General features: G+C 37.7%; 2 protein-coding genes and 2 long non-coding RNA genes across 8 annotated transcripts; 3 read left to right on the top strand and 1 right to left on the bottom strand.

Moving 5' to 3' along the window:
• Window positions 1-7320: 7320 nt before the first annotated feature.
• Window positions 7321-7881, top strand: LOC124337998. The gene is made up of 3 exons (XR_006917611.1): window positions 7321-7530; window positions 7591-7741; window positions 7806-7881. It is a non-coding gene; the product is annotated as an uncharacterized LOC124337998 (long non-coding RNA).
• Window positions 7882-8619: 738 nt separating this feature from the next.
• LOC124337997 lies at window positions 8620-10000 on the top strand. Of its 4 annotated transcripts, XR_006917608.1 has the most exons (6): window positions 8620-8818; window positions 8971-9361; window positions 9423-9431; window positions 9513-9656; window positions 9758-9879; window positions 9965-10000. It is a non-coding gene; the product is annotated as an uncharacterized LOC124337997 (long non-coding RNA). The 4 variants fall into 4 exon arrangements; XR_006917610.1 differs by lacking the exon at window positions 9423-9431; XR_006917609.1 differs by having other exon boundaries at window positions 9423-9656.
• Window positions 10001-20261: 10261 nt separating this feature from the next.
• On the top strand, window positions 20262-23753 carry LOC124337956 (U4/U6.U5 tri-snRNP-associated protein 1-like). Of its 2 annotated transcripts, none has more exons than XM_046791983.1 (13): window positions 20262-20455; window positions 20560-20738; window positions 20794-20964; window positions 21022-21347; window positions 21410-21671; window positions 21730-22029; window positions 22096-22379; window positions 22451-22613; window positions 22688-22862; window positions 22928-23068; window positions 23156-23237; window positions 23317-23429; window positions 23492-23753. In XM_046791983.1, the coding sequence occupies exons 2-13, from the start codon at window positions 20573-20575 to the stop codon at window positions 23526-23528; spliced, it is 2220 nt and encodes a 739-aa protein (XP_046647939.1). In that variant the 5' UTR covers window positions 20262-20455; window positions 20560-20572; the 3' UTR covers window positions 23529-23753. The 2 variants fall into 2 exon arrangements, with proteins under 2 accessions (XP_046647939.1, XP_046647940.1); XM_046791984.1 differs by having other exon boundaries at window positions 20291-20455; window positions 20519-20738.
• On the bottom strand, window positions 23246-24719 carry LOC124337974 (extracellular tyrosine-protein kinase PKDCC-like). Its single transcript, XM_046792004.1, has 3 exons — window positions 23825-24719; window positions 23509-23749; window positions 23246-23450 (listed from the first exon to the last, which is right to left on the bottom strand). Exons 1-2 carry the CDS (start codon window positions 24576-24578, stop codon window positions 23535-23537), a joined length of 969 nt encoding a protein of 322 aa, XP_046647960.1. The 5' UTR covers window positions 24579-24719; the 3' UTR covers window positions 23246-23450; window positions 23509-23534.
• Window positions 24720-24757: the final 38 nt, after the last annotated feature.

Below are 24757 nucleotides of genomic sequence, written 5' to 3'. Positions count from 1 at the left end.
TGAAATGGTTAGATTATAATTTATTCCAGATGGAACGAGATTTACTATTGCTACCAAAACTGTGCGTCCAGTTCAATATTCTAATTTTCAATTCATCTAATAAGAAAAAGACGATTCAATAACCTTAAGTCATTAGTTATTTCTATTTCGATCACTTGTAATCTTGCATTGTCTGCCCAAGGCCACTAAACGGTATTTGTGCATACTTGACCATCAAATGTTGTAATGATTCACCTAGTACATATAGCCCCAATTATATTAGTCCTTGGGCCAATTCTTTTCAAAATGAATTGATTTTCCTTCGCTATGAAAATTTATTTCTTCATCATATCTAAGAAACCTAGGTTTTATGTTAATAATCATCATCAACATTTAAACATCTATTTCCTTTTACAGCTACTAGCATTCATTAATTACAGTTCACTGTATTGAACCTGTGAAAGTGCATTGTCTCCATCCCGATGTTCCAAGATAATAAACTTGAATTTATCCCGTTTCCCATGTTATTTCTTAATACAGAATGTTGCTAACTTCCAGTTGTATATTTAGAATTAGAAGAACTAAAATATGTAATAGTGATTGACCACTTCCTGTAACTTTTTCCACTTTGGACATTCACCCGTGTGGTTTTCATCAAAATTTCATTTAATGCTATGATTAATTTGTTCATTGTAAGTGATACATTCGACAAAATTGGGATTGACATTTCCATTTATTTCGTTTACAAAGTGTTGTACTTAACGAACAGTAACACGCATAATGATAGTCATAATACAATGACAATGAAGACAATCGTCATGTAATATAATATGTTCTAGAAAACAAATGTCTTTTATACTTTGCATATGTGGTTTAAGTTTTTCTTCTGGGAAATTGGATGGAACGTAAACGTCGTATTCTCCAGTATCGTTACGTAGGCATGTCGATGTTAGACCTCCCTACTCTATCCCCCAGCTCACCCCGGATAGTAGCCACCCAGAGATAATGTCCCCCCAGATATGAGTCCCCCCTTGATTGTATCCCCCCCTAAGATGTCCCCCCATGAAATGTGGAGGGGGGGTTACTATCGTGTGGAAGTCACGATAGTAGCCCCCCCCATAGTTCGTTCACGCAAAGGGGGGGACAGAATCCGAGCCGTAAAGGACACTAGCCCCCCCCCCCCCAAAAAAAAAAAAAAAAATCGTCTTGTGATTTGTGTTCCACGGCCTAGCCTGCTATAAATAATCATTCGGCGACTTCCCGTTTTTTAACTGTGCCTGCTGCCCCACCTCTACTCCATCACACGCTCTGGACTGTACAAGAAAAGTTAAAGTGATAATTAAACGGAAATTTTTCCCAAATCGCCTAGTTTTTCATCGATATTTCAGCTGTTTGTTTACAATTGTTCCATGTAAGGAAAAGTCAACATGTTATTTATGTAAATTGAGGTAGGGTTGCTTTATTAGGATGGCGACGTATTCGCGGCTACACGACGTGTATAACCCTACCTCAATTTACATAAATACATAAACGTTCCATTAGATCGTAAAGCCATCCCTGAGAAAACATTTGCCTTATCAAAGGCTACTGATTTACCTGGTGAGCTTTTTGTTCTTCTTTCATTCCTTCATTTATTACATCATTCATTTCCTCATTAATTTACATTTTTTTTCAACATCCGCTTCTACTCTACATCAAATCAGTACTGCTTTAACCACAACAGCAACATCTAGGAACATAATATTCCTGGATTTTCTCGCTTGACGGTACAATTACTCTCTCCAGTAGCCACTCGTTATTCTCTAATATATAGTACGCGCAGATCCTCTCCAATCGCATCTATCATTTTCAGTCCGCTTATTGGACATCAGCCGTCATCTTTCTTATCTTGCGATTCAATCTCCTTGCCCTACTACTGCTTTCCCACAAGCGTTCGAGCGGTCTTTGACAGTGGCATCAACTACCTATACTCCTCTTGACTTATTGCAACAGAAACAGCCATCATCCTTCCATTCCGGGACACAAACTCCCTCTCCTACTACTGCTTTCCCACAAGCGTTCGAGTGGTTTTTTACTGCGGCATAAACTACCTCTACTTCACGCGAGCTCTTTCAACAGCAACAGCCATCATCTTCCACTTCTGGGACCCCCACCCCCTCTCCTACTACTGCTGTCTCAATGGCGTATTTGGTCGAGCGGTATTCGAATATGGCATTAACTTTCTCAACTCCATAGGGCAACCCTTAGAACACCAGCACATTCTTTAAAGCACACAGCCAGTGATGAATCAAGACCGCGTCACTTTCACCCTGGCGATATTCTACCAATCCCTAAGGTTTCTCAGGTTGAGCCGAGAATCTAACTACAAAACAAACGATTGCAGGAGCGCGAATTTCACCAGTGAACTGGAATTGAAAAGATCAAAGAGTCACATTAAAGTAAACCACTTATAAAACAGAAGCATTTGGAGGCTGCTTGGAAGAAGGCAATGGTTTGTGCGATTCTGCTAATTATTGTTTTTCATTATGTATATTCATAGTAGTTATGTGTTCTTATCAAATTTCTTCCTAACTAATTAGTCTTAGATATTGGGGGACCAAAATGTTGAGGCTCAAACTTCAGCCGCCACGATTGCTGATAAGCCACAAAATAAAAGGAAGAAGAAACCCTCGGCAACTGAAAATGTGTCGAAAATGTAATGTCGAGGAAGAAATCATTTGCTTCAGCAATGACGTAGACTACCGGACGCAGCGCAAGGTTGATGCACCAGTACTACGTCAAAGAATTTCCAGAGCAGTGAAAAGTGATTTGATTGACAAATTTTAAAAAAATAAATGATTGTGTCTTACCTATAGAGTACAAATAACTAAAATACGTTTGGTTTCTTTGCACTAATTCTAAAAAAGTTATTGTGTCTCAAGTTTTATTTCATGTAAGTTTTAGCCTAGTCTGTGGAGTCACTCGAGTTATTGTTGCTTGTGTTAAACAATTATACTTCTAACAAAATCAGGCTGTTGATGGTTTGGATGAAGAAAAAAAATTAAAGGGAGAGAAGTAAAAATGTTAAGTTATAAAATTCTATTAAACAGGAACTAATTAGTATTTTTCTATACAATATCTAGCTATACCCAAACAAGTCCCCAATACAAGTTAATAAAATCTTGATTGCTGACATAAAGACTAAAATAAAGGAAACTTTATCCGACAAACTTGTGAACATAGGAAATGTTGCAGAACAAAAGTACAGCATCAACAAGTCTGTTAATGAATTCATGGTGGGTACCTTCACACACAAATATCTGATAGGTAACAATAATCTACATAAATATTTGATAACTAATAGAAATCTAATACTTTTCAAAAGAACACAAGAAATCTGCACAAGGAGGAAAGAAAGGCAGTATCGTAAGAGAAGCAAAGACAAAAAAAAATTGAGTAAGTAAGTTATCCTTCATTATTTGAAAGTCCCGTTTTCAATAATGAAGGACCTACTCTCTGTGTCTTCTGTGACTCTTCAACGACTGGTAATTATTTTTTTGTGATTCACGTATGTGTACATGTGCCCGCTACATGTACATGTACCATACCATACATACATGTGCCACTTGGACTAATTAATCTGACATGCTTTCACTTATTTTAGTACGATGGAAAACAAATCAGGAAGAGGAAAAGGGACTATTTTCATGCTGATTATGGTTCAACTTGTACCGTTTTGTCTTCCAAGATCCATTGGACCTATTGATTCATTCAACCAATCTGGAAAGGGAAGATGGGTGGAAGATGCCGAGTTGGATCAATTTGCAGAAGAAATCACCAATCTGGTGGTAACAACTGAGCTGCCATTTTTGAAAGGAACTTTCTGAATGTTGCTATGTATTTTGACCAAGTACTTTATCTGGCCATATGCCAAGTACTGGTTTTACGTGTGAAAGAGAAAGTGTAAGTATTAAGCCAAAATTGTAAATATTTATTTATATTTAAATAACTTTTTTCTGTTTTTCCAGACTCTAAATAACCCGATGACTCAAGTTCAGCTGCTCCTGTTCAACCCAATATCTCAATAATTGAGCAGGTGCTCATGCAGCAGTAGACGCTGCTGCGTGAAATGAGAGATGTGATGGTAGAAAAAGTTCGCGTCAAGTCTTTGCAACTGGTGGACTTGGTCTTGGAACTGGTGCAAACAACCCAGGCTGAGTTAAAACAAAAAATCGGGTGTCCCGGGACACCCACCAACTGGTGTCCCGGGAATTTTTTTTCCCCCACAAATGTTTCCTCTTGTTTTGTTTCCCGATTCAAGCTAATGGGCAGATTTCCCGGGACACCCACCAACTGGTGTCCCGGGAATTTCCCCCTCAGAAAAAGCAATATGTTCCTTTTTCAATTCATTTCAATTCAAGCTAAAAATGCAATGCAAATTTCCGCTATTAACCTAGAAATTGTTGCTCAATCAGCTTGTCAATACATGTATAAACCTATTTTTTTCATCTCTTAATTATATTTTAACAATGTATTAAATATTGATTTTAAATAATATTTTATTTTAAATGAAAATGGAAAAATGGTCACAAGAGTTCGCAGTATATGAAAAGATGGTGGAAAGTGAAATTCTGGAAAATATAGATGCAGTGATGAAACTCAGACACAATCCCGAAGAATTAAATAATATGGTCTTACCAGAAAGGTAATTATTAACCAATTATTTTGGTTTTTAATTATAATCTTGTTAATATCTGTTTTTTTCATTGTTAATAGAGAATTTCACTGACTTTATTCCAGAAAAAAGAGCAGAATTGGGCCTTGGTGGGGGTTTTTGTTGAAATTAGCAGATTATTAAAGAACATTATTGTTGTATAATTTGTATTTATCCTCTGGTGTATGACTATACGACGATATACAATACATGTCCATGGTACAGAGTAGCTGTCAGAAGAGTAACAGTAGGCAGACAAAGACAATAGAGAGAACATACTTCATCCTCATATTCAGCGCCATCTAGAGGTCATTATAATACAACATAATTGGGAAGCTCAAGATTGATTCAGTAAGATTTACGTTCTGTGTTTGCATATAATTTCCAACAGTTTTGTGCGCAGGTAAATATTTGGGTTGTTTGGTTAATGCAATTCAGGTGAGTAATCTATGTTTTGTCTGTAATTGACTAAGCGGAGACCAGTGCAAATTGATCCCAAATTTACAAATGCTGCACAGGTTGTTTCTCATGAACATGTTTCCGTTAATTTGAAAGCCGAAGGTCCCCATGGTAAAGAGGAAGTAGGGGATACTGGAGTAAGCCGGGATGGTTTTCGTTTTCCACCCATATCTCCCAATATAATCAACCTATTTTTATTTTTTTTTCATTTTCTTATATTTAACATGTAGAGGTACCCCCATATTTTTTATTTAATTTTAGAGTAAACCGTTTACCCGTAGGAAACGGCTAAAGTTTTCAAAAATTTGTGGGAGGTGCCTATTTTGGGGGGTAAATGAGGACACTAGGGTGGGTGGCTGGGACATTTGATTTATAAGCCTTAAAATTTGTTAAAAATTAAAAAAAAAATAAAATCGTGTTTCCCTTTATCAATTCTATATGTCTGTAAAAAAAAATTATGAATTATCGTGTAAATTGAGATTTACATTTTATGAAAAAAAATTGCTTAGCTACGCCCGATTTGAGGGCGAAGCTCTCTGCCTATCTCAACTACAGTAAAATTTGCTGTCCCAAATTCCCGATAATCTCTCTTTTTTTAAAGGCACGCAGACGGTGGAACTCCTGTTCTTGTTAATCTCCTGTCCATTTCGATCTCCTGGACAATAGTTCGCCTAGGATTTTTTAAATTTAAATTACAGGACAATAGAACTCAATTAAAATTAAAACTAAACTTAATTCTAGACAATAGCATCCCCCGAATAATATTACTGAATAAAATACTAGACAGTAGTTTATTCGCTAAAAATTTAATTATATTATATTAAATTAATTGACAATAGATCTCCTAGACATTACATCTCCTAGACAATAGACATTGCAACAGTACAAATGGCAAATGGTAGAGGCTTGGATTTTCGTAAGGTAGGGCGCTTTTAAAAAGTCTTCTCAATAGACCTTATTAGTATCTAAAGGTATGGGTCAAGCCGACACCCTAGCGGCGCGTTGCTGTGCGAAGAGGTGCCATACACAGCAGATTTTTATTTGGCTCGCCCGATATTGCATGAAGCTAGGAAAAAGACAAAAATGGGTTCTTCCCTAGCAAGACAGGTTTTCTAATATCGAAAAGAAATTAATTCAGGGTTGTATAATGAGCGGAAGTGCCCGTAAAACTTGTTCAAAGTTTTGAATTTTACGGAGTGACGCGCTGTCCAAGCCGGCCAGAAAGGGGGGTCGAGTGGGGGGTGGCGCGTACCCATGGGAGAGGGGTGAGTGAAGGGGGGTTACCTGGGCCATACTATACGGTCCCATGTTTTTCCGTCAAATCACCGGTGGTCTAATGGTCAGCATCCCGGGTTGACATGTCGAAGGACCGAGAATAGAATCTCGACCAAAGCGACAAATAAAGTTCAATTGAATTGATGTATTGAAATTTTTATATTTTTAAAAGACCATAGCACCTGTCACTGCTCTATCATGCGGTCACATGTTGCATTGAATAAGTCAATGTCTAAGTTTAAGGACGGTTAGCTACTATACGACTCATGCATTCGGTTCTCGAACAAAGGATTGGGCCTACGCTGAGTGTCAAGCGTAATAACAATCTTAGTTCTGCTATCGGCCGCTGTGGTGCGCATCGGCGTAAACTGCGCACGACTTTTTGGCATGTCTACTACTTTTTCATTGGAATAACATCTATAGAGGTATAGTCTTTGAGGCGATCAGCCTACCTCACTAGAGAACCTGGTGCGGAATCTTGGAACCCTTAGTATATACAACCATCGACAACGACATTGTTGGTTTTGGACTCTTGGTTTGCCACACAAGTCTTCACATGTAAAACAAATAGTTAAAAACTATACTGGACTTAATATTTTCATTATGTTTTTCCTTTATTGATTTACGGATTAATTTATCTTCTGATTTCGTTTTTTAAGTTTTATTCAATAGGAGGATTAACACGCCATCTGTTGCGGAATCAATGGATTTGTATTTGTCCCAGCTCTCCAATCCCGCATTTACCATTTACCAACACCCAGCGGCATCAAAATAAATAGTTCACGCCTATTGCACCTCACTGGTGAGGTACTCCAATGCCCAATACTGGCTATTGCACCTCACCGCGGCATTGCCAAGTTTTAATATTTTTTCAAAATTTATTTTTCGTCTGCCAAATTATTTGTCACCTCGTTTAAACTTTTTTCCTCTTTCTTCGCAATTGCCTCGTTCAATTGGATTCGCAATTTCTCGTTAATCAATTGGTTTGATTAACAATGCTTATTTCTTATTTAATATTTATGGCGTGCATAAAGGAAGAGGGAATGATAGGAAATAAATCTCTGCTGTACTTGGTGATTTCCAGCAGGCCATACATTCTACGATGGCATTCTGATTGTAACCAGGTTCATAGAACATTGTGTTTGAAATTAGTTTGATTAAGAATGCTTATTTCTCATTTATAGGTGTGTGCTAATGAAGAGGGAATGATAGGAAATAAATTTCTGCTGTACATGGTGATTCTCCATCATTATTGATCCCAAAATCCTCGACTTTCATCCAGTCATAATGACCTCATTTACTATGACTTTGGCTAGGCCATGTATTCTGCCAATGGTAGTTGATTTACGCCTAATTTCCTACAACCTCCAAGTCAAAATAACTCTTATATCGACTGTAGATCGTATCGAAAGGAAACGACCATGTCGCCATGTCTTCTCGATACAAAACTCGTGAGGACACCGCTGTTATTTGCAACTATGGAAATTTGTTGGTTGAAGTAGTGGCCTGTTGTGACCTATACCTGGAAACAAATGTATCGTCTTGGTATGATCAGGGTTTCATTGATCAATTACAACGACACAAACTTCTTTTTATTGAAACCCAAGACGCAGCAGAAACAAGTTTGGCTCTCATTAACTACATCAAAGTACGAACCGTTTCTAAAAGTCATCTTTCATCTAACTAAAGATAATTTTTTCTATCCGGGTGAAGGCCTGTGATAATGGTCGAGGAGTTGTATTACTTTCAGTCGCACGGGGCAAAGTCTCTGAAGGAATCGATTTTGATCATCATTTCGGGTGGTATGTAATCTATAGCTAAATTTATAGGTGTTTTAAAATTATTTGGTAATTTTTTGATTTGTGTAGTGCCGTGTTAATGTTCGGTATTCCTTACGTTTTCACTCAATCGCAGATTCTCAGGGCACGCTTGGAATACCTTAGGGATCAATTTCAAGTATTTCATTTGAAATTGCTTACCGCTAATTCGTTGGCTTTTTAAAACTTTCTATTATTTTAATTGAATTTGTCCTAGATTCGCGAAAACAATTTTTTGACCTTTGACGCCATGCTCAGTGTCTTGGTCGGTGTATGTGCGGGAAAACGGACGGATGTTGATAAGCAACATTTCTTTGAACAGAAAGTGTATTTGAGACAGTTACAATTATTGACAGTTAATACATAACCATTTATCATTCATATCTTTAGGACAATTATTGATGCACATTTTGTGAAACCAACCGTCGCAACCATTCGCGTCACATCCGATAAACTAAAATCCATTTTTCTCCCAACCTGTCCTGCGACAAGTACAATACAATAATTCTGCTTCGACAGTCTCGTGAGTCCTTGTTGCACGACTTGGAACTGATGGGAATGGAGTTAGTTTGCCGGAATCCATACACTGAACAAGGTGAGGGCGTAACTTTTTTGGGTCATACATTCTTTTTGCAGGGTCTTCTCCGAATGCCAAGCTCGTAGCAAAAGCAATCGCGAATACCCCGCAATCATATCCATTGCTCTGCCGTTGACAATCTTTGATTATGTATGTCATTTCCTTTTCAGGTGATTGGAGGAGACTGGACATACAACTTAGGACATGCTCGTTTCTCCATGGATGGCCGGGACTGCTGTCATACACCAGTACATGTTCACGTTGAATAAACCCTTTGGCAACTAATACCCAGTGATCCGATCCGTCATGAACGATCTGCAACCATTGATCGCCCTTCGCTCGGGGGAATTCAAGGCTGCCTCCAATTGTACAGCAGAGCAGACCACCTATTTCTGGATGTTGCTTTTTCAGGATTGCCTGCGCCTTGTTGATGTCGCCTGACATGAGTTTGTTCGTCTTTGTTAATACTTGCGGCTTGTCCAAGAAAAGATAGGGTTGTTTACTCCTGTCCCGTCTATTTCGGAGGCAACCATCAGTCGAAGACACAAGCTATTAAAGGAAGTAAGGAAATTCGAATCATTTTTCTGAAATTCTTCCAAATATCATTTTGTTACCTCTACAGAATTATCGGGTAATGCAGTTGTGATCAGTGTGACATCGACAGGTGGAACATCAGTGGTTGTGGTGATGCTGATGTCCGTTTTGTTTACAGGTGAAACTTCGCTGGGTGTAGTTGTGATCAATGTGTAGTTCTGATCAATGATGGACACGTCCACTTCATCGACTGGTGGAACATCAGCGGCTGTGGTGATGCGAACGTCTATTTTGTTTACAGGTGAAACTACGCTGGGTGTAGGTATGATGGAAGCGTCGATAGTTATCTATTGAAGATCAATGAGTATTAACTTGGATAATTTTCAATGGATTAATAATACTTGTTTACCTCTAATGTACTAGGTAATTCCTGAAGTTGTGATGACGAATCTTGATTATAATAATCCTTCATGTGTTTTTCTTCCTCAGCCAAAATTAGCGCTTCCTCCATCTCTCTGCTCATAATTCCACCCATCTAAACAAAAGTGAGAAACACAGTACAGTTATTATACGTATTGTTAGGATGTATAAGACATTTGCTTACGTTTTCTGTTCTCAATCGTTTCCTAGGCTTCACGTTCTTCTCATTGCGTACACGCTTGGTCGCTCCTCCTTGTCTCCTGCCATGGAAGGCAATGAAAAGACTTTTTTCTTTTCCCTTCGGTCTTCCTCTCTTTTTCGGGGCCCGTGAAATTCGAATATCCTTCCATGGATGCGGTGAAACCGCAGGACACTTATTATCTGGTTCAGCGCCAGAGGTATCACTCTCCATTGCCCCTGACTAACGAACTCTTCGGTTGGTAAATCATCTAAGGTACGATGAAAAGTTGGAATTGATATAAAATTTTAGATTGAAGAAACTAATTTACCCATTGTAGATAACCTAATTGGTTTCTCCTTCTTAATTAGATCGTGAATTTCCAAAAAAAATTGAATTTTTTGTTGGAAATCACTGGAAGTAAGGCCACTTAGGGTCTCAGCCATCTTCTTGAAAAGCGTCAGGGCCATATTGAATTGTTCTCTGACCGTCACAGGATACATCCTTTTTCTCTTTGTTTCCTGAATTACTGTAAGTGGTGCAGTAGACTCAGGTACTATAACGCCATCCTATACAACTTTAAGAATTAGTATTTTAAATTATGACTAAAAGTATGCAAATCACCTCCGGGCAGCCAACCAACCAGTGTTGGGAAAAATTATTAGCTTGGATTTCCTTGTTGTCTTTTAGGAGGAAGAATATGATGTGGCGACAGGGCAGTCCATAATTCGAGAAAAATTGACAGGTGCACTTTGTCAAATCAGTTTGAGTCCGATAATTGTAGTTCCTCGACTTAATGTCGTAAAATCCGTCCTTCTGAATGTAGCTGTATGTAACTTTCTTCTTTGAAACAATCCCAATTTGCTCAGCAACAAGGCTCCAAGCGAATGGGGATATTTTACGTTGATAGTCCTGGAACAGTGGATTGATTTTTGTGATTTTGTGGGGAAAGCGCAGCTCTCTAATTTTGTGCTTCAATTTCCTCTCCGTCATCCTTAACTTTATGTTGTCAAGAAAATGGCGTATAATGAGATCTAATCTCTTCGTTTTTAGAAATATTTCCTTTATGGTATGGTGGAACCTGAGTGAATAGAACAATTATGTATTTTAAATTTCATTTTTGGTTTAAATTCAGATTTTACCTTTTTAAACGATTGGTCGTGTTATTACCAAACGTCGGTAAGCGCTCGAGAGTCGTCCACTTTGGTTCGATGTTTAAACAATTTAGTTGGAAGTACGAAGAAAGACTCTCCTCCCCCTTACCTAATTTCAATGGTAAATAATGAAACATATTATTTATAAGAGGAAACTTGTAAGTTACCTTTGTTTAACAAATGCTGTTTTGCATGCTCAAAGGCAGCGTCCGTTTCTGCGTAGAGAGCTTTACGAAAATGCTCGCGGATTTCGTCTTTGAACTGTTCACTTAATCCCTTACCATCGACCTTTTTATTCAGGCGCGCATCAACCGCTTTAAGGACATGAAAATGGCATAAAATGTGAATCGCCTCGGGAAAAAACTCTTCTAATGCTGCGATCTCGGAGCAGTCCTTGTCGGTGATGGTGACTTTTGTGATGCTTGCGTCATTATTCTGTAAGTATGATTCATAATTAGATGTTGAATATGCCAACTAATTATATTTACTCACCTCCGTAGATATTCGCAGGAACTCGGCGAGAGCTTCTTTCGTTTCGGTCTTGGTAAAGAACTGTGCGAGAGGTTGGCTTTCACCGTTGTTATCTACTCCCAATAAGTGATAGAGCGAAAAACCAAGATTGTTGGTGTCGTACGTTCCGTCCATTTACAACACCGTTCCAATCTGTGAGTATAACTTCCTTTGTGATTCTGTCTGGAAATATATTCCCTGAACTTCCCCGTCAGAATCTTGCACCACCTGAACTACATTCTTCGTACGTTCATTCTCTTTATTTTCTCCCGAATCTTGGTCATTTCGCCGATTGTCGTCATCTAATTATCTTAAAATGGCAACCGTTTGTTGCCATTCGTCTTCGTTTTTTCCTGATAGAAGTAAAAGTATGAGAAAGTTTAAGCTACAGAACAGAACATTGCCTTTAGGCCTAAGAGCAGTTATATTCCATTAGATTACCAGTCAAACTTTGTTTGAGATTGATCAGATCTTTACTGATTAGATGGGAATCATATTTCTTCAATAACAATCCTCTTAATCTGGCTGGCTGAGCACCGACGGCCGAAGCTTCTTTTGCAAAATCCAGACTTTCTGCGACCATGTGCCTCAAAAAAACAAGCAGTTCAGTAAAGCCTAACAAGCACTTATTGAAATTAAATTTTGTGTAAAATGTACCGTTTCCTAGCATATGTTTTCACGTGTTCCGCTGAAACCGGATGGTTTTTGTGTTCAAGCACGCATGTTTTGATAACAAAATTTCCTATTTCCTTGTCGAAGACAAAATTAATCTGGACGGGGCAATCGCAAGCCATGATGTTCTGATTTGGTCGTTCATCTAAGTTCGGACGATTCCTGCTATCGGAATTGTTATGCGGACATAGATATTGAACTCGGTAAAACTCCAGTGTAGGGTCTAGTTTTGTGTAACGCGCCTGTTACAGGATTAAAATATTGTCAAACACTCGCACAATTTAAAACGATTGATTGAGACTTACATTTTTGCGGTTGTTGTATGATGTAATCGATTGAGTAGTACCACGGCGCAAATAAACCTTTTCCTGTAACTCTATTTCTTTTATGCACTTTAAAATATCATTGTGTTTATCGAAACTCTTTCCTTTTACCATCAACTTAGAGAGAGACATTCTCTTCTAAAAGACTAAACTGAACTAAATATTCCGGCATGGTTTTTCACTTTTCCTTCCAGCAACAGGCAGTCCCTCCAAAGAGTAGCCTATCTTGTTAGCGGTTACCTCATCTTCCATAAGGAACTAAGCAGTTCCCAGGAGAGTAAGCCGCTTCAACATAGTGAAAAGGGACTTATACTCTACTTCACCGAGGAAGCGACCGACTTGAAAAAGTTCATAACATAGAATGGGACCTTGCACCAGCCTACCTCATGTTTCATCAAAAATTGTTTTCGTCAACCAATTTTGAAACGTTTTCCCCGTTCCTAGATGCCTGATTGATTTTAAAGTTATGAACACACAGTCACACATCTTTTTAAACAACTTTAATGCATTAGTTTGATTTAAACAAACAAAATCAATCGGCAAGCAACGTGACCTTCAATCAAAAGACGTTGACTTTCAACGCAACTTTCAACCTTAAAGGGAAACAATAGTAACGCCAATTGTTATGCTACTTCTATGTCACCGCCTGTCGCCCAAAAAATGATCTCATAGATGCGCATCATCATGGGCGAAGACGGAACAGATGAAGGTAATTGCTTCTTTATAAATTTGTAATCTCCCCATAACAACTGACTAACATAGGAATGTGTTGCATTTTTATTGCAGGACAGCGACGCTTGGTTCAACTATCTCGCAATAGTAGTTATTTTCGCTGCGTCAGCTTGGCTTAATCGTCTATGGCAATGATGATTCACCTGTCGTCCCGTGTTACTTTTCATGCCTGCTAAAATTGCGTAAGGATCTCGCTAGTTTTAGTCTTTTACTTCATACGTTGACCTTGTTTTCTTATTTATTGAATAAATAGTGCCACAACACGAGAACTTATCAAACGTGGCGTAGCTTCTGTCAGTGTTGGCTTTCCAGCTACCCGGATCACCGAAAGCCGTTCAAGATTCTGTAGCTCTGCCTTACACACCAAAGAAATGCTCCAAAAGGTATGTGTTTTTTCTTTCGCTAACACAGGATGAAATAAATTCTATACAAGAGCTTTGGTTAATAGTCTATTGAGGCCATGGACGAGGTTGGTGATCTATTACGCCTTAAATATTCCGCCTACCAATCCCTGTTGGACCCGTAATGTTTGGCGAAGATAACAAGCCTTCACAGGACCAAGTTGATTAATTGGATCAAATAGTTTGTTTAAACTAAGGAAATGGAATCATCCCTGCACCAGGAAAAAATGTTTCAACGTTCATTTACAATGTTTTCTTCCCATTCTTTTTATATGTAAATTTATTAATATAGCATTGTTGAAGTTCATTCTTCAACGCGGATGACTTTTTCGATCAACGAAAGCCCTTGCAACACAATCAAACAAACATTAAATAAGAAATAAGCATTGTTAATCAAACCAATCGCAAACACAATAAGAACGAGGCAATTGCGAAGAAAGAGGCAAAAAGTTTAAGAACGAGGCAATTGCGAACACAATAACAAGTTAGGCAAACGAAAAAATAAACACAAATAATTTGGCAGACGAAAAATAATTTTTGAAAAAATATACATACAGATCACTGTATTGAACCTGTGAAAGTGCATTGTCTCCATCCCGAAATTCCAAGATAATAAACTTGAATTTATTCCGTTTCCCATGTTATTTCTTAATACAGAATGTTGCTAACTTCCAGTTGTATATTTAGAATGTGCACTAAAATATGTAATCGTGATTGACCACTTCCTGTAACTTCCTCCGTTTTGGACATTCACCTGTGTGGTTTTCATCAACATTTCATTTAATGCTATGATTAGTTTTTTCATTGTAAATGATACATTCGACAAAATTGGGATTTTAATTTCCATTTATTTCGTTAACAAAGTGTGGTACTTAACGAACAGTAACACGAATAATGATAGTCATAGTATATGGGGAAATATATTAACGAAGACAATCGTCATGTAATATAATATGTTCTAGAAAAAAAAATGTCTTTTATACTTTGCATATGTGGTTTAAGTTTTTCTTCTGGGAAATTGGATGGAACGTAAACGTCGTATTCTCCAGTATCGTTACGTAATACCATTAATTCCATAATTACATCTGCAATTTTTTGTTACTTTTTTTATATTTCAACTATTTTTGAATAGTTGTGGGATTATCTTCCATTTTATCAACCTTGATTCTCAATACTCACAATAATTTTCCCATAAGTCGTGGGTTATACGAAAAAGCTGGGTCGAATGTGATATCCACACAACGTCCTGTCCCAAGAATATGGATTTCTTCGATAAAATCCTTCTCATTTTCCCTTATACCTCAAGCGATATCAACTTTACCTACCACTTCATCCATTGTTTGAACTACTCCATTTACTGTAGCTTCATTTTCAATAACAGGGTACCAAGAACTATTTACATCAAGACTTTCAACACATTTGGGCCAATAATTAAAGTCAGTGTTGTTGTAATATTCTACAACAACTTGTTCTGAAATTCCGGTTTCCCATGTTATAGTAGTTTCGTGATGTTCTGTGAATCCAGTCTCTTCCTTCATTTGTTGTTCCGAATGTACCCCAAACGCTAAGCCCCACACTTCTGCCTTTTGTAATTCATTTCTTGTGTAACTGTCTTATTATTTATATTTTTAAAACCTCCTCTCTTTTCTCTGTGTCATGTGGTCATTGTTCACTAAGGGTCTTGATTTTCCTCTAATTTATTTTCCTTCCTCAACTTGTTTGTAAAATTCTTTTAGATTTGTTTTTAAAATAATGATTTTTCTTTGTGTTTTCTCTTTTGTAAATTTTAGCTTTTACGTGATCTAGGATTTTAATGTAATATCTTCTCATGGAATTTCTCTCTTGTGTTTTTCAGGTTGAATATGTCTGACAAATATTTTTAAAGTTTTCTTTTATTTCCGTCTCTCATCATCTTGCCATGTATTTGAAATGGAGTATTTTTGCTTTTCGTTTTTGGATAAATTTTCCCATATTTTTTTTATCTGTGCCATGAAGAATACTGGTATGAAGTTAATGTAAAGAATTTCGATTCACTGGATTGTATTCAACACTGGTTGTTCACTGGATTTTCCCCCTTAAACTGCATCATAACTGCTGAGTGTTAACTGTACTTAAACTTAGTATTTATGCATTTCTGTTAATGTAATATTTGTTATGGTAATATTCATGTTTTTTGTGCAAAGAGAATACATTAATTCTAAGCGAATACAGTAATACAGCGAATAAGAGTAATAAAATCAATCCACCTCCAACAGAAGAAACACTGAAGAATGCAATTCATTATTTAAAATCTTTCTACAACGTCATTCAGAAAGGTTGCCACTGAAACTGGTATTTCCAAAACAATTCTTAAAGATTACTACAGCAAGTGCGTTTCACTACAATAACCTAACAATCCACTTAAAAAGCCATATGGTAAAAAAGTGTTCATCGTTGCTGGAAGAAGAACTTGCTGACTTTTTAATTGCCACTCAAGAAGAAGGTTTTGGCCTCTCTGCAAAGATGTTGAAAAAGCTTTGTCTATTCCTACTGCCAATATAATGGCCTAAAAATGCCTACAAAATGTGTAGAAGAAGAATTATGTGGTCGGGTTCGGTTTGGCAACTTTATGAAACGTAATCCTCGATCGTCCATGAAAAACTTGAAAATACTAGCCAAGCTATAGCAGCAGCGTTGAACATGTAGTTATGGACAAGATCTATGGCAAAGTCCAAGAACTTTATGAAAAGCACAACTTCACAGATTATCAAATTTTCGATGTTGATGAAAAATGTGACCCTACAGTCCTGGATTCTAGTAAAGTTATCTCTCAAGCAGGAACACACTGGGTATTTTGCTATTTTAATCTTATGAATGCCATTAAACTGTACACAATTCGATTAATTTTGTGTAGGTGTATGGTCGCAAAAGTGGTGAACGAGGAAGTAATGTTACAATGTGTCCTTTATCCTCGCCCGGTAAATTCTATCCAGGTGTTTTCGTTACCCCCTGGTAAACGTTTCTCAAACATTTAAGACGCAGTTCCCTATCCTTCCTTCCAATCCTTCGGGTTGGATGGGCGAAGAGTCGTTTCTCATCTTGTTAAAGCACTTAAGGAAGCAGATAGTTTGCTTACCTAAAAAAAAGTTCTCGTATTTTTGGACAATCATGAATCACACTTTTGCTATTCGATTGTGATTTACGCTATAGAACAAGGCATAATCCTTATGACGTTACCTCCACACACCTCTCATGCATCTCAGCCTTTTGATAGGTGTGTTTATGGTAGGTTCAAACTTTTCCTATAAGACGCGCATGACTTTTGATTGTGAATTCATCCAGGGCTTCGTATTACAATTTATCATGTTCCACTAATATCAGAGGAGCCAATAAAGAAAGCATTTAAGCGAACATCATTAAAGCATTTGCAGCCACAGGAATCTTTCCATTGGATCGTAAAGCCATCCCTGAGAAAACATTTGCCTTATCAAAGGCTACTGATTTACCTGGTGAGCTTTTTGTTCTTCTTTCATTCCTTCATTTATTACATCATTCATTTCCTCATTAATTTACATTTTTTTCAGCATCCGCTTCTACTCTACATCAAATCAATACTGCTTTAACCACAACAGCAACATCTAGGAACATAATATTCCTGGATTTTCTCGCTTGACGGTACAATTACTCTCTCCAGTAGCCACTCGTTATTCTCTAATATACAGTACGCGCAGATCCTCTCCAATCGCATCTATCATTTTCAGTCCGCTTATTGGACATCAGCCGTCATCTTCCTTATCTTGCGATTCAATCTCCTTGCCCTACTACTGCTTTCCCACAAGCGTTCGAGCGGTCTTTGACAGTGGCATCAACTACCTATACTCCTCTTGACTTATTGCAACAGAAACAGCCATCATCCTTCCATTCCGGGACACAAACTCCCTCTCCCTACTACTGCTTTCCCACAAGCGTTCGAGTGATTTTTTACTGCGGCATAAACTACCTCTACTTCACGCGAGCTCTTTCAACAGCAACAGCCATCATCTTCCACTTCTGGGACCCCCACCCCCTCTCCTACTACTGCTGTCTCAATGGCGTATTTGGTCGAGCGGTATTCGAATATGGCATTAACTTGCTCAACTCCATAGGGCAACCCTTTGAACACCAGCACATTCTTTAAAGCAGACTGGGCCGAGAATCCAACTACAAAACAAACGATTGCAGGAGCGCGAATTTCACCAGTGAACTGGAATTGAAAAAGATCAAAGAGTCACATTAAAGTAAACCACTTATAAAATAGAAGCATTTGGAGGCTGCTTGGAAGAAGGCAATGGTTTGTGCGATTCTGCTAATTATTGTTTTTCATTATGTATATTCATAGTAGTTATGTTTTCTTATCAAATTTCTTCCTAACTAATTAGTCTTAGAAATTGGGGGACCAAAATGTTGAGGCTCAAACTTCAGCCACGATTGCTGATAAGCCACAAAATAAAAGGAAGAAGAAACCCTCGGCGACTGAAAATGTGAATCTAAGCAACGTCGAGGAAGAAATCATTTGCTTCAGCAATGACGCAGCGCAAGAATGATGCACCAGTACTACGTCAAAGAATTTCAAGAGCAGTGAAAAGTGATTTGATTGACAAATTTTAAAAAATAAGTGGTTGTGTCCTTTAGAGTACAAATAACTAAAATACCTTTGGTTTCTTTGCACTAATTCTAAAAAAGTTTTTGTGTCTCAAGTTTTTATTTCATGTAAGTTTTAGCCTAGTCTGTGGAGTCACTCGAGTTATTGTTGCTTGTGTTAGACAATTATACTTCTAACAAAATCAAGTTTGTATTAACTGCTTTTATTGCATCAACCAAAATAGTAACACAACAGCTTAATCTACGAATTTTGAGACATGGCAATCAACACATTTCTTAAGTTATAGCGGAATGTTTGAAATTAGGTGATGAACGTATTCTACGTGGCACACCTTTTGTCAAATCATAGAATCCTCTCACAATAAACCTTCTTCACTAGTAGCCGTCACAAATCCGTGGGTGAACTCATTGATCATTTTCAGTCAAACAGTTTCAACGGGTATGGCGTCCCCGAATGATTTAGGCAAATCAAGAATGACAATGTTACCCTCTGGTTCAGTAACAAATTTCATAGCAGCTTTGCTGCGGTTAACCGGGAACTTATAAACAGTTGATAACAATATTCGGTAACATACACACACAAGAAATTTAATTTGTAATGTGAAAATAAGATTACCAGTCATGTACTACACCAATATGTCTAGTTGATTTCATCTTGCAAAAAGGAAGAATATGTTCTTTGAGGATGTTGTTGTATGTTCTTGAATCGAACTTGCCAGTCACTCTGCACAGAGAAATATTTGGATGGAACGAAGATATACCACCAAAAAACAACACAGTATTACCAGTTTATTTCTCCGAACCAAAATGCAGCTCTATCTTGCCGTTTTTGTCGTAACTGGAATTAGGCAACTTCGAACTGGAATTGAGCAATGTTCCTAACGATTTAACAAGCGATTCGCCACTCAAAGAGGCCGTTTTGGGGGTTTTTGATTTAGCGGAAATCGTCGCTAGGGGTTCTAAAAATAAACAAATAGATGGGTTTTGTGCAAAATTTTTCTCTAAGTCGATTGCTGAAAACCGCAATCGCCTAGCTTTTGTAGTTTGGGAGATATTTTTAAAAAGTGAGAGGGGGTAGCCGAAATTTGGAATTTTTTTCGTTTTTTGTGCAGCAGTTTTCTCGTCAACTGCTGCACCTAGAAATATTCTAATTGTTTCATAATGATGGGATAGCCCACCTCTTCAAACCATTTTCATGTTTTTTCGATGCTCGGCTCAGAAGCCGAGATATTAACGATTGAAATTTTTGAAAAAATTCCTAAAAATTTCTTCGTTTTTCGGCCATGCCGGGCTTCATCCTATAAGCCACCTAGCGCTGCGAAAATCGAGAGGGGGTGGTCACCCTAACAGACCCTATATTCAGGGTAAACGTGGTCCGATTTGGAAACTGGAATGAGCGCTCTAGTGAGTGTGTCAGCTACTACGCTCAGCTACTTTTGAGAGCCTAGATGGCTCTGTTTTTCAGTTTCTACTTCACAATTCTGACAAGCTCCGCCCTAAAATGTCTGAAAATCGGGGATACTTTTACCCTAAAACCGGGATAGGGAAGCCAACACAGCCGAGAACCGACCAGGCATCTATTGCTCTGGTTCTGCTATCGGCCGCAGTGTTGCGCATCGGCGTAAACTGCGCAGGACTTTTTGTTCGACTACTACTTTTTCATTGGAATAACATCTATAGTCTTTGAGGCGATCAGCCTACCTCACTAGCGAACCTGGTGCGGAATCTTGGAACCCTTAGTATAAACAACAATCGACAACGACATTGTTCGTTTTGGACTTTTGGTTTTGCCGCACAAGTCTTCACATGTAAAACAAATAGTTAAAAACTATACTGGACTTAATGTTTTCATTATGTTTTTCCTTTATTGATTTACGGATTAATTTATCTTCTGATTTCGTTTTTTAAGTTTTATTCAATAGGAGGATTAACACGCCATCTGTTGCGGAATCAATGGATTTGTATTTGTCCCCGCTTTCCAATCCCGCATTTAGCCATTTACCAACACCCAACGGCATCAAAATAAATATTGCAAAAGCTGAAGTCTGCTTCTCAGTTCTCAAGCTCTGAAGTAAAATTGTTGCAAGATCATTAATTGAATACAGATTCTGGTACCCTACTTTTATTGTTTGATATTTTAAGGAATTCTATTGAAAAAATTTTGATGTTTAAAGAAATCAAAACTTCCCACCCAAGTTAAACTACTTTCTTTCAGTTCTTAAGGAGACATGGACCGAAAAGAAAGTCGCGATCATAATAATTCTCGAAAAAGAAGACATCGTTCCCCATCTAGGTCTCCGTCAAGATCACATTCAAAAAGTTATGCCTCCGTCAAATCCAAACAAATAAAGGAAGATATAAGTCTCAACATTCAGAGCGAAGAACTGTTGACAGGTATGTATTCAAAATTATGTTTATTAGTAACTAGTAACCAATAATTTTTTTTAAGGAAAAGGGAATGATGAAAGACCAGTTGCTAATTCAACCAATGATACTTCCATTTCGATTGAGGAAACCAACAGAATAAGAGCTGAACTTGGTTTAAAGCCATTGGAGATTGGAGGAGAAAATTCAAATGTTGAAGCCAGTACTGAGAAAAAGGATGTTCATGTCCCAGCAGGTAATGATTTCATTTAAATGTCTTTACTTGTACAATTTAAATGTGGTATTTCTCTAGAGAACCTCCGTGAAAAGAAAGCCACAGAAGAGTTGAGACGAAAACTAGATGAAAGACGAGAAAAGAGGCAAATAGAACAAAAGCTTGCACAAGTGCGCACTCTTGCTCATACAACAGCTGATGATGATGACAATGCTGTTAGCTGGGTTGAAAAATCAAGAAGGATTCAGAAAGAAAAGGAAGAAGCTAATAAAAGAGCAAAAATGCTTGAAGAAATGGATGAAGCATTTGGTGTAGGAGATATGGTAACTACTGAACTGATTAAACAAAAAGCGAAAGCATACACAAGTAGAGACTTACGAGGAATAAAAGTAGAACATGACCGGGTAAGTCACCGACAACGTATACTTTTATTTGAACCTGTGTTGATGTTGCTTTATTTTGTTAGGAAATGATAGCTGAAGGGAAAGAAGTAGTATTGACTCTTAAAGATCAAAACATCTTGCAAGAGGAAGGGGATGTTTTGGTGAATGTCAACCTTGTTGATATAGAACGCTACAAAAAGAACAATGAAATCAAGAAACAGAGACCGGGATATCAGCCCTATGAAGAGGAAGAAGTTGATGAATTGGGCCTTCCCAAACCAAAGCTCTTGCTTGCTAAATATGACACAGAAATAGAAGGAGAAAAACATGATAGCTTTGTCCTAGGTAAAATATTAGATTTGTTTTGTTGATCTTTACAAAAATATTTTTGTTAAAATTCTAGGTAAAATTGGAGATGAAGAAGCCAAAATGAAAGCCCAAAAGTTGATGAAAGACAAACTCAAATTGCAACAGAAGAAAATTGAATCACTGGAATCGCGACCGCTCCAAATTGCATCTGAATATTACACAGCAGAAGAAATGGTTTCCTTCAAAAAAGTTAAACGTCGCGTCAAAAAGGTTCGATCCAAAGGCGACGGCATTTTAAAAGCTGACGATCTTATTCAAGAAACGCAAGAAACAACTTCGTCAGACTTGGGATCGAGATCTCGAAAGAAGAGAATGGATGAAGAGGTCACAGAAGGTATTTTAGTTTGACTAGTATATTGTTTTATTATTACTTATTATGTCGTTGTTTATCCAACGCCAGATTTAAGCGGATTCAAGATTACTGTAGACGAATCCCAAAAAGAAATACGTCAGGCACTATTAAAAGCTAATAAACTAAAAGAAAGGAAGGCTGATCAGTGGGACATGAACATGATTACGCGGTCATTAAAACGCGAGCCTTTGGAAGAAACTGAAGGTATGGAAGAGGATCCTCTGAAGAGTAGTATCATACTGAATGCCACAGCAGAATTCTGTCGTACTCTTGGTGACATACCAACCTATGGTATGGCAGGCAATCGTGATGAAGACGAAGATGAGTTAATGGTAATTCATTGCATGAATTTTTTTTTTTTTTGTTTTGACTTTAATTAATTGCGCTTCTGTTTTGGCAATAGGATTTCGAGCGACAGTTGGCAGAAGAACGCAGAAGAAATCAAGAAAAAGAAGAACGAAAAAGGGAGGCTGAGCGTCTTCAAGAACGCGGTGGATGGAATGTTCTGGAACGTGAAAACGATCAAGGTTCCGACGACAGCATGGATGTCGATCGTAATGAAAAGGGTATGTATACTGTGTTCTCGTCACTTTTATTGTTGTCAGTGTTTGCATTTGTTTCTTTTCTCTTTGTAAAATAGATAACGCTACTGTTATCCTGGACGAGGAACCTGATGTCGGCTCGGGAATGGCTGCAGCTTTGAAATTGGCTATGAGCAAAGGCTATCTGGAGAAAGAAGAGAAAAAGAGGATAGTTATTTCTAAGTCCGCCCAAGAGCTGCAGGCGCAGCGCTACACCATAGAAGATAAAGCAGCGTACAATTATTTTGTGTTTTGTTTATACGATATTCAGTTATTCTTATTTTATTTTGTTATTTCAGCGAGGACGACAAATATTCAAGAAGAAATCGTTTTGATGGCCCGGTTGTAGAATTTAAAGACAAAGAAGGCTACAAACCTTTGCCAAAACTTGAGTACATCGACGATAATGGCAAGGCAATGTCGACTAAAGAAGCTTTCCGGTATATGCTTGTTTTTTTTTTAAAGTGTCATTATTGTATTATGACGTACTTTGTAACCAAATTTCTAAAACTTGTTGCATTTTCTAGACACTTATCACACAAGTTTCATGGTAAAGGATCCGGTAAACTTAAGTCTGAAAAGAGGGCCAAAAAAGATGAGGATAAAATGGTACCGTATTTTATATAGTTATTTTTTATTTGTACACAAGATTGTTTATGCCCTTTTTGCAATTTTTTCATGAATTCAGCTGATGAATCGAATGTCCTCAACTGACACACCTCTGAACACGCTAAAAAAATTACAAGACAAGCAAAAAGAATTACAAAGTCCATACGTGGTCCTCAGCGGGAAAATGGCACCGTAAGTCTCCTATCAATTATTCTAGAAACATGTATGATTTTAATTTATAATTTTTTGTACAGAACATCAATAGTAAAACCTGGCAAGGGAAAGAAATGAGAAGCATCAAAGAAGTAGAGCATCTGCCAACAATTGCTCGGTTGTCACATTGTTTCCTTTCCACAATTGACGCAGCCTATCCAGGTCCACTCTTTTCTCTCTGGGAACTCCTTCCATCAGGAAAATGTATGATCCAAATTCTTGGAAGGACTTTTGAATGTTCAATTTTGAGTTGTATCCTCCACAATGGCTTGAAATACATTGAATGGTAATGTTCAAATCTAATATGAAATGTGAATTTATTACTCAAGACTTTTTTTCTGTGAACTTGTGCTATGTTAAATAAAATACCGTACTTGAGCAATCCACGTTCGTTACGCATCTGGGCTCACCGACAATGATATCGTCAAGATCGGTCAGTTTCATATTACCATTAATGAGTACAAATTGAGGCCTTCTCAGATCTGCTAGGCCTAAAACACCAACAGGACTATGTTGGGCGTAATTAACTAAATTTGCAAGGTCTTTAATAATCTTTCTTCTCTGATCCCATGTCATTTGCAGAAGTTTAAGGTTGGTCAGAGGATCGCCTAGTTCTGTAGCAATCACTGCATACTTCATGCACAAATTGTCTTCTGATGTTTTGGCACAATAATGTTTCATCTGAATTATGGTTTCATGCTTAAGCTCCTTCAATAAATTTATTTCTTTGACTAATTTTTCAGCAGCTCGATTATGGCACAACAGTATAGACTTGGTTTTGGCACAATCAGTTATATCTTTTCCTTTTAAATTGACTGTTTTGATTGCTATTGGTTGGTTATTTAACTTGGCACTGTACACAATTTTTGTCCACCCGTTGGCAACAAACTTCTCGTAGCTTAAGTGATCAAGTAAATCACAATTCATATGGGGGTCACTATATAAATCCTTTTTGATGCCACAAATCGGGACTAGAAACTGATTTTCTGTGGTGTCACTGATATTTTCAACTTTGTATTGTGTTACAGTGGTCCACAGCAAAGCGCAAGCCACAATGCAAGCAGTTGCCATGTAAACAATCATCAACCCCAAAAACATCCTGTATCGCCATTGCCGTGAAGCACTCATTTCATTAGAGAAGACAGGATTTGGAATCTAATGATAAATGTCACATTTCAAACGAATTAATTGTTATTTGGAAACGTGAGTTCGTGACGAAAACTTGCACTCCATTTCTGTTTACGGATGACTTGACGATGTTATTTACCTTTTCATGTCAACACTCGGCCATCTAGTGACAGTTTTGA

This window comes from Daphnia pulicaria, chromosome 4 (genome assembly GCF_021234035.1).
Source record: "Daphnia pulicaria isolate SC F1-1A chromosome 4, SC_F0-13Bv2, whole genome shotgun sequence".
Taxonomy (NCBI): Eukaryota; Metazoa; Arthropoda; class Branchiopoda; order Diplostraca; family Daphniidae; genus Daphnia; species Daphnia pulicaria.
This window is presented reverse-complemented; position numbering and strand designations above follow the sequence as displayed.

What these genes read in the sequence shown, in the direction of transcription:
- LOC124337974 (XM_046792004.1), bottom strand. Translation starts at nt 24,578, where the DNA reads ATGAGTGCTTCACGGCAATGGCGATACAGGATGTTTTTGGGGTTGATG. An exon ending in AACGAACGTGGATTGCTCAA is followed by an intron (nt 23,750 to 23,824) that starts GTACGGTATTTT and finishes ATTTCATATTAG; the next exon opens with ATTTGAACATTACCATTCAA.
- LOC124337956 (XM_046791983.1), top strand. Translation starts at nt 20,573, where the DNA reads ATGGACCGAAAAGAAAGTCGCGATCATAATAATTCTCGAAAAAGAAGA. An exon ending in TAAAAGTAGAACATGACCGG is followed by an intron (nt 21,348 to 21,409) that starts GTAAGTCACCGA and finishes TTATTTTGTTAG; the next exon opens with GAAATGATAGCTGAAGGGAA. An exon ending in TCGACTAAAGAAGCTTTCCG is followed by an intron (nt 23,069 to 23,155) that starts GTATATGCTTGT and finishes TGCATTTTCTAG; the next exon opens with ACACTTATCACACAAGTTTC.